Genomic DNA, 13,682 nt, shown 5'->3' with positions numbered 1-13,682 from the left:
TGTGGATAACATCGGAAATTCACTGAGGCTTTTTGTAGATGATGCTGTAGTATATTGAGAGGTTGTAACAATGGAAAATTGTACTGGAATGCAGGAGGATCTGCTGTGAATTGACACATGGTGCAGGGAATGGCAATTGCATCTCAATGTAGACGGTTGTAATGTGCTGCGAATACATAGATCCTTTATCATTTAGGTACAATATAGCAGGTCAGCAACTGGAAGCAGTTAATTCCATAAATTATCTGGGAGTAGGCATTAGGAGTGATGTAAAATGGAATGACCATATAAAATGAATCATCGGTAAAGCAGATGCCAGACTGAGATTCATTGGAAGGATCCTAAGGAAATGCAGTCGGAAAACAAAGAAAGTAGGTTACAGTACACTTGTTCACCCACTGCTCGAATACTGCTCACCAGTGTGAGATTGGTACCAGATAGGGTTGATAGAGGAGATAGAGAAGATCCAATGGAGAGCAGCGCGCTTTGTTACAGGATCATTTAGTAATTGCGAAAGCTTTACGGAGATGATAGATAAACTCCAGTGGAAGACTCTGCAAGAGAGATGCTCAGTAGCTCGGTACAGGCTTTTGTGGAAATTTCGAGAACATACCTTCACGGAGGAGTCAAGCAGTATATTGCTCCCTCCTATGCATATCTCGTGAAGAGACCACGAGGATAAAATCGGAGAGATTAGAGCCCACACAGAGGCATACCGACAATCTTTCTTTCCATGAACAATACGAGACTGGAATAGAAGGGAGAACCGATAAAGGTACTCAAGGTACCCTCCTCCACACACCGTCAGGTGGCGTGCGGAGTATGGACGTAGATGTAGATGTATCTGTTGCTGTGGCTGGGTGTCACCTGTGGGGAGAGCACTCGTTCGGAGTGTATGGTACCATGTTGGAAGAGTCGCACGTGAAGTGAATTAAACTATCTTTTGTTGGTGGCCCCACAGCCCCAGAAGCCTATTCTGAAGCTAAGACATATTACAAAGCAGAGAGGTATGATCCCAAATGTTTCGTTTCCTGGCTACACTGTCCGAGAAACATGATCTGAGAAACACGAGGCTCAGAGACAAGGTGAGAAATACTCTTCCCCCCCCCCCCCCCTCCCCGTCGCCCAAATGGGCTACCAAGATGCCACTTCTGAGATGGGGATACTGGAAACAGTTGGATGACTGTACACTGACAATTGTTGGAGGTTTGGAATGTGGATTGGTGTGCCCTGTTTTCTCCGAATAAACTGCAAACTGTAAAGGAGACCACAACCATGTGGCAGTGTTCCCTCCCTGCTTCTCTCAGGGAATCTACTGTCCTCTGTCAGCTTCTCATTGGTCTCACTTGGCTGACCCACAGTGACATGCTCTGATGATGTGAGGATTCACCCCATTGTCAGTGTGGTGCCCACCTTCACAGTGGCCCACATCCTTCTGGACTGACCTAATTTGGCCACCTTACAGCAAAACCTTAAACTTGCTGGCACACTACCTATAGTGCTATAGGGCTTTCCTGAGGTCTTCAGCTGCTTTCTGTGTGGAGCAGCTCTCCCACCTTCACCCTTTTATCCCTCTCTCACTTCTACTTGATTCTATCTCTTGGCTTTCTTGATTCTCGGGTACGGTTAGGTCCATTGGGATTTGTCTTTTGTGTCCTTTCTCTATGGGACTGTTCCTGGCTTGACACACAAAAAATTAAGAGCCCGATGACCTTGTAGTTTGGTCCCTTTGATCCCAACAATCCATCCCTCCAAATGAGCTAACCTTCGTTAATCTTTTTTTTTTTTTTTTAATGTCCTACATCAGTGCTATCAGTTAAGGACCCCATACTGTACAGTAATACTCCAGAAAAGTATGGACATTCATAGTGTTGAGAGTCTCTGAGTAGATTAATCTTCTATAGGTGTTCTGCCAGTCTGCTCTGATTGGAAGCCACTTGTGAAGAATCGTGTCACAGACTACTGGAAATTGTTACTTCATGTGAATAAAGAGCGAGTAGTGTTTCAAAAGAGCAATATTTTCTGAATATGGTTTGGTTGTGTGTCAGTAGAATGTTTTCTTCATGGTAGTTCATAATGTTAGAGCAGAATATATGTTCCAAAATCCTGAAATCAATCAATATCCTTGATAGGTGTCTATAAGTCATCAGATTACTTTTATTTCCATTCTTGTGCATTGGTGTGAGCTGTGCAACTTACTAGTCTTTAGGTACAGATATTTCATCAAGTTTCATATGATTGCTAAGTTACTATATCAGCATACTCTGAAAGGAGGCCAATTGGTACACGGTCTTGGCCAGAACACTTGCCTTTATTAAGTTACTTCAGTTTGTTTCATTGCATCAGAAGTATTTATTTCCAAATTTCTCTGATTTGAATTCTGGAATGTTTCCTGCATTTATTTTCATGAATGAATATTAGAAATCCGTTTTTAGTAAGTCTACTTTAGTAACACAGTTGTTGTTAGCGTTGCCACTGCTCTCTCACAGCATAGGTATTGACTGTGTCTTGTGAGTCGTACACATTATAAATGGGCATAATCACTTTGGATTTTATGACAGGTTTCAAGACAGAGTTTCATTGTGGAACCCATTAAAAGCCTCCACACTTATTTTCGAGCATCTGTATACCATCTTGGAGATGGTGTGTTCTTTTAAATCTGGTATGCCTTTTTTCATTGCTTCTGAAACAGTGTCCTGGCCTGTTTTGTGTACCACGAGGGATCTGTCGAGCTCTAAAGCCACATTTGGTTGATGCTTACATGGATAGTGTGGGGCTGGAAGCTGTCTCCTAGAGATCTGAGTTTGAATGGTACATGATAATTGGGCTCCCAAGTCCAGGCACTGAGTTGGAGAAATTTCATAGGTGTTAAACATGCTTAGGTTCACTGCTGGTGATATGCTGCTGATATGAAGTGGAAATGTCACTGAAGCATTAAACACAATCCTTGCTCATATGATCCCAAAAATTAAATGATTAAGGAGTACTGAATTTTAAAATCTAATACATCAACTGATTACTGTACATCTTTGCTGTCAAAGATAACTTCCATTGTAGCTCAAGCACAGATCTTCATTGAAATATATAGAATTTTGTTTTAATCACTGTACTGCTACACAGAACACACTGATTACAAGAACAAATGTGCAGTTTCATTAAATGACTGCAAAACAATTCCATCACTGATATATGAGGTGGTAGAAGAAGTTTGTACGGAGTGATTAGTTATAATACTTGATGTTGTTGTGATTATGAGCAGACTTGGTGGATGTCTGGTGATTGGTACTCAACTGGTCTTATGGTAGCAATTAAATTTGATAGAGGTGGTGTGGTGCTCTGATTTTTTTTCCCCCCCTCGTAGTTTGGGCTTGGGCTATTAGTTTTGGTTGATAAAATGCTCCCTCGTTTTTTGAAAAGGCATCTTTACTATATTGGTATAGTAATTCTGCTCTATCCAAAACTAGTACCATTGCATTAAGGTTAAAAAATAAATGGATTTCATGGATTTGCTCAATCCAAGCTCTGATCTGAAACCTACAAATGTCTTTGGGATGAACTACTATGTTCGTTGGATGTCAAATATGTTCTGTCAGAAGCTTACAAATAACTATTCACACAGTGCTGCAAAGGATGAAACTAAATTACACTTTCATTGTGGCTGAACTTTGTAGAATTCAGATCTTAAAAATTAAATGTTGTAATTGTGACAGAGAGAGATTCTCAACCTTGTTATTTCTGTGACTAGTGCTGTTGGAATGGACAATAGTAGATGTCCAGAAAGCTTTGGTTTCATAATGTATATTGATGAGAACTGACACAATTCAGTGCTTGCTTGTCAAAATGAGATACTAATTGGATTTTTAAGGAATTTCTTCAATTCAAAACATCAGCTAACTTTAGTCAACTGAAGAAATGGCACTGCTTGGTGAGAGGTCGGTAACTGTGGTATTTGCAGAAAAGTGTCCTACTTCAAAGTGTAGCTTATATACTTTTGTCTTCCATATGGTACTACATGTTGGGAAGTAGTAGTATCATTTTTGTTAAGTGAACCCATGAGGAATCAGCTTTTTGCCTTTACAGAGTTCGTGCAAGTGATGGGTAATTGTGGAATGTAGTTTGTCCATTATCACTGAGTCCCAAATGATTTGCCAGGACTGAAATGTGTTGGCACTTGCAACTCTCATTTCCAGTGAATACTTCTGAGACAGTTTAAATCTGTGTTTTGAGAGCTCAATTTTTTGAATTATGTATGGTTTGTTCTTACCAATTCATAGCTCTGTTGTAATAAAATGAAGACTATTAAGCCAAAAAAGGGCATATTTGACTTTCATTGTGTTCTGTCTACGTGATCATGTAGCAGTTTAGCATTACCAGGTGTTATATGAGTAACTAGAAATAGCACCTTTTGTTATAAATTTTGTCCAATAGTTCTTTCTTATTTACTTCTTAGCAAGTAATGCCACAGTTATCAGAAATAATAAATCCATCAAGTTTCAACTCAGTATGACATTTTCACCAGTATACAAATTAAAAAACTTGCTGTTACAGTTTGTATACATTTTTCAACCCAAAGCAACAAATGATGGTACTGAAGTTCGTCTGATGCAAGAGGAATATAAGCCAGATTTGTGTGTGTGGCATGCATAGCTGGCTCTAATTCCAAACAGTATCTCCCAAAACTGTTTTTTTTTCTTCTTACATGTGTTAGGGAATCAGTGAAAAGCTTAACATAGCTAAGGTTAATTCAGTACAGGAATATTCATTTAAGCAAACGCAGGTACTATATCAGCTGAAAGATGCGGATAATTTTAATGTAGAACCAGTGACACACAATGAAGTAGAAAAGACTGTCAAATGGATGAAATGTAATAAATTCACTGGACCAGGACCTTGAATTACACATAAGTATCAGGTTAGTGAAATATGGACAGAGTACCTCATGGGAAATATTGGCGTGCTTCTTTAATAAATTGGTGATGGAAGATGAAGAGCTACCAGAATATCTGCTTGTGTCTGTATATGTGTGGATGGATATATATATATATATATATATATATATATATATATATATATAACAGAGGGAAACATTCCACGTGGAAAAAATATATCTAAAAAGAAAGATGATGAGACTTACCAAACAAAAGCGCTGGCAGGTCGATAGACACACAAAAAAACACAAATATACACACAAAATTCTGGCTTTCGCAACCAACGGTTTTGAATTTTGTGTGTATGTTTGTGTTTGTTTGTGTGTCTGTCGACCTGCCAGCACTTTCATTTGGTAAGTCACATCATCTTTGTTTATATATATCATGCAAATGTGTCATATCACCGTAATTGCTGTAAATATATTTGAAATCTCACGGCAAACATCACCCAAATCAACCGACAGATTGCGACCGCATTCGTGGATGGCTGAGACCATTGCCTGAAACATCCATTGTGAGGTTGGCCGTGCTACAAAATGGATCCTCTATCGCCAACCCTACTCACAAGACCTCAGCCCATGCGACTTCGACCACATTCCACAAAGGAAACCATTGCAGGGGAGGCGCTTTGCAAATGGGGCAAATGTCCTTACAACATTTCGGTGACAGGTGGCACACATTGATGGCAAAGCCATGGGGGGAGGGGGGGGGTTCAGCCCCTTCCCCACGATTGGCAACACTGTGTGTATGCACTGATTGACTATTTTGAAGCATAGTAGCTGATTTTGATTCAGTGCATATCTTAGAGTTCTCATCACAAGATGTACCATAGTTGCCATGACTTATGGAATGACCCTTGTAGAAAAGAGATTTTGATGCACTTCTGTTCCTATGTGTTCTTGTTGTGATATCCAGGTTTTCAGTGAATATAATCTCTCTCTCTCTCTCTCTCTCTCTCTCTCACACACACACACACACACACACACACACACACACACACACACCTTTTGTTTATTTCATTCTTGGTTTCTGCAGATTGTGTGGTTCAGTGTATACCATAATCTCATTAATTTTATGTGTGTAGCATTTATAAGGTAGGCATTGTAGGGGCAGTAACATTTCCTTAGAATTGTTTGTGCAGACTAAATTTGGTCATTTTAGTAGCATATCTGCATATAATGATATGCTTTTCTCATAATCTTCCATTGGTGTTTGCCATACTGATGTAATGCTCTTGTGTCGACCTAATGGAACATCCATAGACCACACAGCTTGACTTCAGACATTATAATGTGTCAAGAGGTACAATATAGAGAAGAGATTGATGCACTGCAAATGTGATTTTTCTTTTAGAGAGGCCTCCTCTCCCCAGTGACCTGCAACAGAGTATTCACCTTCCATGCAACAAAATTCGTGCGATTGTTTGATTTTGTCACCTTAAATGGGCATTAAATTATTTGAATAGTGTTTTAGACTCAAGTATATTATTGCTGTTACTGTAGGTTTTCCCAGCTAGAGTCAGTCTCCATAAAATCCTTCTCAGCTTTAATATACTTATTTTTCTCCTGCCTTTATAGTTGTTTAACAAAAGTGGTCTGAAACTGAATGTTCCAAGTGGGGGGAAGGAGAGCTGAAGTAATAGTAATAAATTCATAAATTGTCATGAAATAAGTAGTAGTATTACTCTATGCATACTATTTGCTTGAAAATTGTGCGCAGAAAAGTTTTATATCTTTTACTTTTGGAAATAGGGTATCTAAGCTACACTATGGCTAGTTGTGATAATTCGTGTAATCTCTCCTGAATAATCATCCAACTGCTGCATGCAGGAAATAGCTGCTTGGGTGACAGTGTTTATATGGTTGCACAGTACAGTTTCTAATTTTAGTTAATTTTCCATTTAATGAAAGTTGTAGGTCCATTTAGTACTGATCTGCAGTACTCTGAGAGGGATATTGATGTACATTACTTACAGAGAATGGAAAAATGACCTTATAATCCTGAAAATGTCACAAAGTATTCATCTACTAGAGTGTTCTAGGGTAGTTTGTAAAATTACTCCATCAGCCGTATTTTCCATATAATGGTGATAACTGATAGCTCGCTGAAATTGGATGTAAGAGGCAGTGAAATTCGTGGTTTGAAATGGAGAAGGGTAGTGCGTGAGGCATTAGCCTGTATTGACGTTATTTTATTTCTGTCTGTCGGATCACTTTTTGTGATATTTGTGTGAAATATTTAGTGTTATCAGAGTGAAGTTTTCACTCTGCAGCAGAGTGTGCGCTGATATGAAACTTCCTGGCAGATTAAAACTGTGTGCCGAATCGAGACTCGAACTTGGGGTCTTTGCCTTTCGAGGGCAAGTGCTTTACCATCTGAGCTATCCAAGCACGACTCACGACCCATCCTCACAGCTTTACTTCCGCCAGTACCTCATCTCCTACCTTCCAGGAGAGCTTCTGTGAAGTTTGAAAGGTAGGAGACGAGGTACTGGCAGAAGTAAAGCTGTGAGGACAGGTCACAAGTCGTGCTTGGGGAGCTCATGTGGTAGAGCACTTGCGTGTGAATGACAGAGGTCCCAAGTTCGAGTCTCGGTCCAGCACACAGTTTTAATTTGCCAGGAAGTTGCATTTAGTGTTACGTTAAGTGTGTGTATGAGTGGGGGGGGGGGGGGAGGTATTTATGCAAAACTGAACTCAACGTGTTTTCTGATGTTTATCTTGAGTGTCTAAATGACGTAGTTTTGAGATCTCTTGGAAGTATGTTGATCCAAACTTATTTACTCAGTCTCCCTAGAAGAAGGGAAAAGCGTTCTTAAGGTTATTAAAACATTAGTTATGGCAGCCAATGGAAAAAAAATGGCAAAATACATTTGTGTGGGAAGTGTGACTATGAACTTATTTGTATGTCTATCCAGCTGCACACTTAAAAAAAAAAAAAACTGCTTCTACAAAAATATGATGGGGGATATGTATGGCTTGGGCTGTAATGTTGTGTATGCTAACTACATATATGCCATAAGAGATAACAAAGGTGGGAAAGGTCCCCCTCAAATTGATGTATTCTAAAACTATTTAGAAAGCAGCGATCATGATTGCATGTTTAAAAGAAGTTGCAAGCTTATTGCGAAACAAAATCAAAAGGACCACAAATACAGACATGACATTTATTTCTTATTTTTTGTGCACTACAGGCTATCAGTTCAATGGACAGAACAATTTCTATATGTGGTGTTGTGTTTATTCTGTATTATTGATATGTTTCAACATCAGATCATTGACATGAGTACAGTGGATGTGGGGCATTGTTATACTAATGGCATGTCAAAAATAGCATCATTGTGTTAGATCAAACATGGTATTTTTATCCACAGATTGACACAACTCCAATACATATCAAAGGAACCCACATATAAGTTCTTGCTCATAACCAAGTGCCACATGTGATTATCTCAACAGTACTTGTAATCTAGTATAAGAAATCTATAAGGTTCTAAGCAAAACCTGTGAGATTATTCATGATTTTGTTTAGTTGGTGTGAGAGTATCACATACGTGCTCAAGAAGTGCTTGTGAGAGAAACTAAAATAAAGACATTATTCTTTATAAACAGGACCAGCCTTGAACTTAAAGAGTGTCCATCTTCAAAGTGGAGTCAAGAGACACATTACTATCTTCCATGCACACATTATGTAGTGTCTATCACAGTTAAAGTTAGGCTTACATACCAGCCTCAAATGGAACTGTAATGTTAATGATATACTACAGAGTGCCTAAAATAAAATGAACCCAAAAAGTGTTTTCATCATTTCTTGACAGCACAACCTACACAGCAACGAGGTTGTGCATTGATATCAATGATGGGCAGTTCCTGTAACTTCCGCGAAGAATAGTTTTCCTGTTCATTGAGTGGGTAACTTAGGTTATGTGAACTTACTGAATTTTGTGTATCAGTTTTATTTTAACCACACTTTATACACTACCTACTGCACACCACAGAGTGGCTTACATTGCAGTGGTCATTGTGTCTATGTAGTGCCCAATCAGTATTAAATAATACACATCCATTATTATGTATTGTGTATATCTGCCATGCTTAGTTTATGGTAAACAGTGGCATTTACTAGAATAAGCAATACAGTATTCAATTGCATATTTCCAATTATGTTATTTTTTAAATTAAGTGAAACATTAGTTAAAGAGATGGAGATTAACACAATGAGGAAATGTATTGCAAGAGGTTGTTCTATCTAATTTATTCAGTTAATAACTCTCAATTTCTATATATATATTGGGTAGTATCTATTTTTCCTCCCCTTTGCCTTAATATAATTACTAATTTGTGTTGTTGTATACATTTGAAAGTTTAATGTATTCAATTTTCTTAGGCAAGTGAACTGGAAGTTCTGCAGGCTGTCTTGAAATGGGGAGAACACGAGCTAATTCGCCGAATGGAAGATAGAGGTACGAACTAAAAGTTTAAATTTTTTTTTATTCCATTTCCATCCAATCTGTATGTAGCTCATTAATATGCAGTAATGTGGGGTCTAAGTATCATATTTCTGGAAGAACCACCTAATATTACCAATCACTAAGCCAGAAAATGCAAAGACCCCTTTGAGGTCTTCTGTTGTATAGTATCACTCTTCAAGCCCTTTATGCATTCAGGAGGATGACGTTTCAAATTCACACCTGGTCATCCTGCATTGGGTTTTCCGTGATTTCCCGAACTTGCTCCAGGGAAATGCCAGAATGGTTCCTTTGAAAGGGCTGGGCTGATTACCTTCCCCAGCCTTGAAACAATCTGAGCTTGTGCTCCGTCTCTAATGATCTCAATGCCAACAGGACATTGAACCCTAATCTTCCTTTCCTTTTTTCAAGCACTGTAAATGCTGATCATGCTTTTATTAACTACTATTGAAAAGACACTGAGGATTATTTGGTCATCATACTGTGCAATGAGCCAAGATAACTACTCCCCATAAAAGGAGATGTTGAACTGTAGATAAGGTAGGCACTTACTTTTTATTTACTAAAGAGTTACAGTACTACCTTTAAGTCACTTAATTTTGACTTTCAAAGGGGCTTTGGCTTTCCCGTGCATATTCTGTATTAACCCCTTCCCTTCCACAATGCTCGGAATGTATTTGCATGTGGTTTTATTTTTGGTTCTCAGTATCTTGACACCAAGTCCACGAAATTTTGTTGAAATGAAAAACTGTTGCCGGCCGCGGTGGTCTAGCGGTTCTAGGCGCTCAGTCCGGAGCCGCGCGACTGCTACGGTCGCAGGTTCGAATCCTGCCTCGGGCATGGATGTGTGTGATGTCCTTAGGTTAGTTAGGTTTAAGTAGTTCTAAGTTCTAGGGGTTGATGACCATAGATGTTAAGTCCCATAGTGCTCAGAGCCTTTGAAAAACTGTTGCCTTCAGTTTTTGTTCAGTATTTCACTTATTTCAGCAATTTTTGTTTGCCATGAGACCCTTAAGCATCACTTAATGCATTTGTTCTGAAGTGTTAATTCTTGGTATTTGTTTTGCGGGCTATCCCCGATAGGCTGCTTCCATGGGTTGTCCTGTTGCTTTGGGGAGGGGGGTTGTCATTTAAATCTTTGTTAGTCAACAATGGTATAGTTTGTGGTCTCAGAGATAGTTAAATAATATTTTGATGTATCAGTCTGCTATTAACATTTCTTCATGTAGTTGAGTTTTTATGCCCAATGTTTACAATTATTCCCACTGTTTTATTTGATATGTTAATTTGACTAGATTTTTTTTTCTGTGATGTGCACTAGTTGACATTATATGGACAGTCAAAAGTGTTCTATTTTACCTAGTTGGGTTGTTCAAGCCAGTGCAGAATTACTCGAGAATGACTCTTTCCTGTCAGCAGTGCTGTGTTTTTTAGGAAAGTATTTTAATTTGTTTGGAGTTCCTTGTGTAATGAGGGACCTGGTGATAAAGAACAAGAATGTAGTCTTTCAAGAACTTCAATTCTTGTTTTGAACATAAATGTACACTCTTGAATACATCACTATATTGTTGTAGCCTTGTGGCCTATCTAGGATAATGTGAGTTTTACTTATGCACACCCTCATTCCAGTGTTAGAATTAGGAGACTCAGACATGCAGGGTTGACCTGAATGGTTATTCATTCCTCTAGGTGCTTGTGCAGTTGCACTGGTTTTTAAGATTAACAGAGACATTTCTTGAGGAGTGGGTAGATTACATTATAAGAACAACATCTATATTAATGAGGTGGCTGAAATGAGCGAGACCATTTATGGCCAGAGAGAACCTATATCCAAATACCTGTTTAGTCATAAAGGGCGGAGAGAATTAATGGTACATAAAAAAGACAATAAAAAAGGGCAGATTGCTACTTACCATACAGTGGAGCTGCTGAGTCACAGACAGGCACATCAAAAGGACTACTAAACAAGTAAGTTTCTTCTGGAACACACACACACACACACACACACACACACACACACACACACACACACTGACCACTGTCTCTGGCTGCCAAGGGTTGAAGTTTAAAAGGCGCTGTCCACAGACTGTACTTCCGCACTGTATAAATCAGATGTTCACAATGTTTCATAATATTGGGTAGGAAGCAGACAGTGAGGGGATCGTGTGGAGCCAAAAGCTGTTAATCAGATGATAACCATAAGCAGAGTAACACAGATTTATTGCATTGTGTGGACAGACTTTCCTTCACTTCCTGCATTATACCAAGCTAGTAACCAGACATCAGAAAATACAAATTTTGTTGACAACCCTTCGTCCACACTCTGTATTTGCCTCAAATTGTTGCTTTTATTATTGGCACACACACAATAGAGGGAAACATTCCACGTGGGAAAAATATATCTAAAAACAAAGATAATGTGACTTACCGAACGAAAGCGCTGGCAGGTCGATAGACACACAAACAAACACAAACATACACACAAAATTCAAGCTTTCACAACAAACTGTTGCCTCATCAGGAAAGAGGGAAGGAGAGGGAAAGACGAAAGGATGTGGGTTTTAAGAGAGAGGGTAAGGAGTCTTTCCAATCCCGGGAGCGGAAAGACTTACCTTAGGGGGAAAAAAGGACAGGCATACACTCGCGCGCACACACACACATATCCATCCACACTGGATATATATATATATATATATATATATATAGTATTTTTGCACTTTTGTATTGTGCTCAAACAGATTTTAATACAAGTGTTGGAACTTAAATAGTGGCAACTATTTATTCACAACTGATACAAAAGAGTTACATGTTTGCACGTGTTACTGTCCTTCAAAGTAGTCACCAGCATTGTGTAAAACCTGTTGCCAGCAATGTGGAAGGTGTAGTATACTGTTAGCAGAGCCTGTTCTGTTGATGGTGTGAATGGAGCGGGCTACTGCCTGTCGAATCTCGCGAATGGCATGAAGTGGTTCCTTCATCTTCGGAATCAAATCAAAGTCACAAGGACTTAAGTCGTATTACTGTTCATTTTTGGATCATCACCTGTGACCAGCTTTGCGGAAGAAGCGCCAACACTTTCTGTGCAACCCACCCATCATTTTGCATGACAATGCGTGGGCGCATACAGCGCAAGCTGTGGTTGCTCTGTTCGGTCGATGGGACTGGGAAGTACTGTACCATCCACCATATTCCCCGGAATTAAGTCCTTATGACTTTGATTTGATTCCGAAGATGAAGGAACCACTTTGTGGTATTCGCTTCAGAACTGTTCCAGAGATTCGACAGGCAGTAGGCCGCTCCATTTGCTCCATCAGCAGAACCGGCTCTGCTAACGGTAAACTATGCCTTCCACATCGCTGGCGACGGGTTCTACACAATGCTGGTGACTACTTTGAAGGACAGTAAAAGGTGCAAATATTTAACTCTTTTGTATCGGTTGTGAATAAATAGTTGCCACTATTTAAGTTCCAACCCTCTTAATTTCATGTGAAATATGAAATCTTGGCTGTGGTGACAAACTTATCTGTAGTTTAGCCTGAGATCTAGGTTGGGTTCCACAAGTGAAGTGATTGGTGTGAAGGAGCTGAAAAGAGAAGGATGTTGTATCTCTTCCTGTGGTTGTAGTGAAGGATGTACATATATACCTAGTAACTCACTGTAAAAGTGTATAGCTTGGTGATAAAGTACAAGACGCTACATCGAAGTTGTGGGGTTCTATCTCTGGTCAGTTGTAGAATTTTTATCTGTCTCTTAAATCTTCTTTCACCTCTGACAGTGTTTGTTAATACAAAAAATGCCAAGTTGCACAGTGGTTAGGGGTCCATGTTAATCTGTAAGTATCCATGTAACTACCTAATTCAGGCAGTTCAGAGGTCAGAGGTAGGCAACGACAATAGAGCCATGCCTAGTAAAGCACTGTAGTATTCATACCAACCTTCAGGTTAATACAGCCGCACTACTTTTCAGTATCTATGTTACATTCAAATTGAGTCTGAGAAAAATGTGTGCTTATAAATTTAATCTTGATACCTTTGCCCCACCCCCAATGTGTTGATACCCAGTCTATTGGAGGAGGGTTGAAATTTCACTGAGTTGCTATGGTATATGCCGGGAGCATATATGCTAGTAAAGTTATGTTTTCTCTAAAGATACAAACTATTTGTACAGACTGTAGTTGCTAGCAGAAGGGTATAGCTTCTTTTAGGCTGCTCTTGAGAGTTAAATTTGCCTGAACAGCTTCCATCTAGACTCTTTTTCTGTGGAATGACATTTTGTACTCACTGCAA

At 39.2% G+C, this 13,682-nt stretch overlaps 1 protein-coding gene across 1 annotated transcript in view; it reads left to right on the top strand.

Moving 5' to 3' along the window:
• LOC126247969 (BTB/POZ domain-containing protein 7) overlaps positions 1 to 13,682 on the top strand; it is a 61,379-nt gene that overhangs the window by 7,469 nt on the left and 40,228 nt on the right. The window contains exon 5 of the mRNA XM_049948535.1: positions 9,315 to 9,390. Within this exon, the coding sequence (XP_049804492.1) occupies positions 9,315 to 9,390 (76 nt within the window). The remainder of the gene's footprint in view (positions 1 to 9,314; positions 9,391 to 13,682) is intronic.

The sequence above is a fragment of the Schistocerca nitens genome, chromosome 3, assembly GCF_023898315.1.
Source record: "Schistocerca nitens isolate TAMUIC-IGC-003100 chromosome 3, iqSchNite1.1, whole genome shotgun sequence".
Classification (NCBI taxonomy): Eukaryota; Metazoa; Arthropoda; class Insecta; order Orthoptera; family Acrididae; genus Schistocerca; species Schistocerca nitens.
This window is presented reverse-complemented; position numbering and strand designations above follow the sequence as displayed.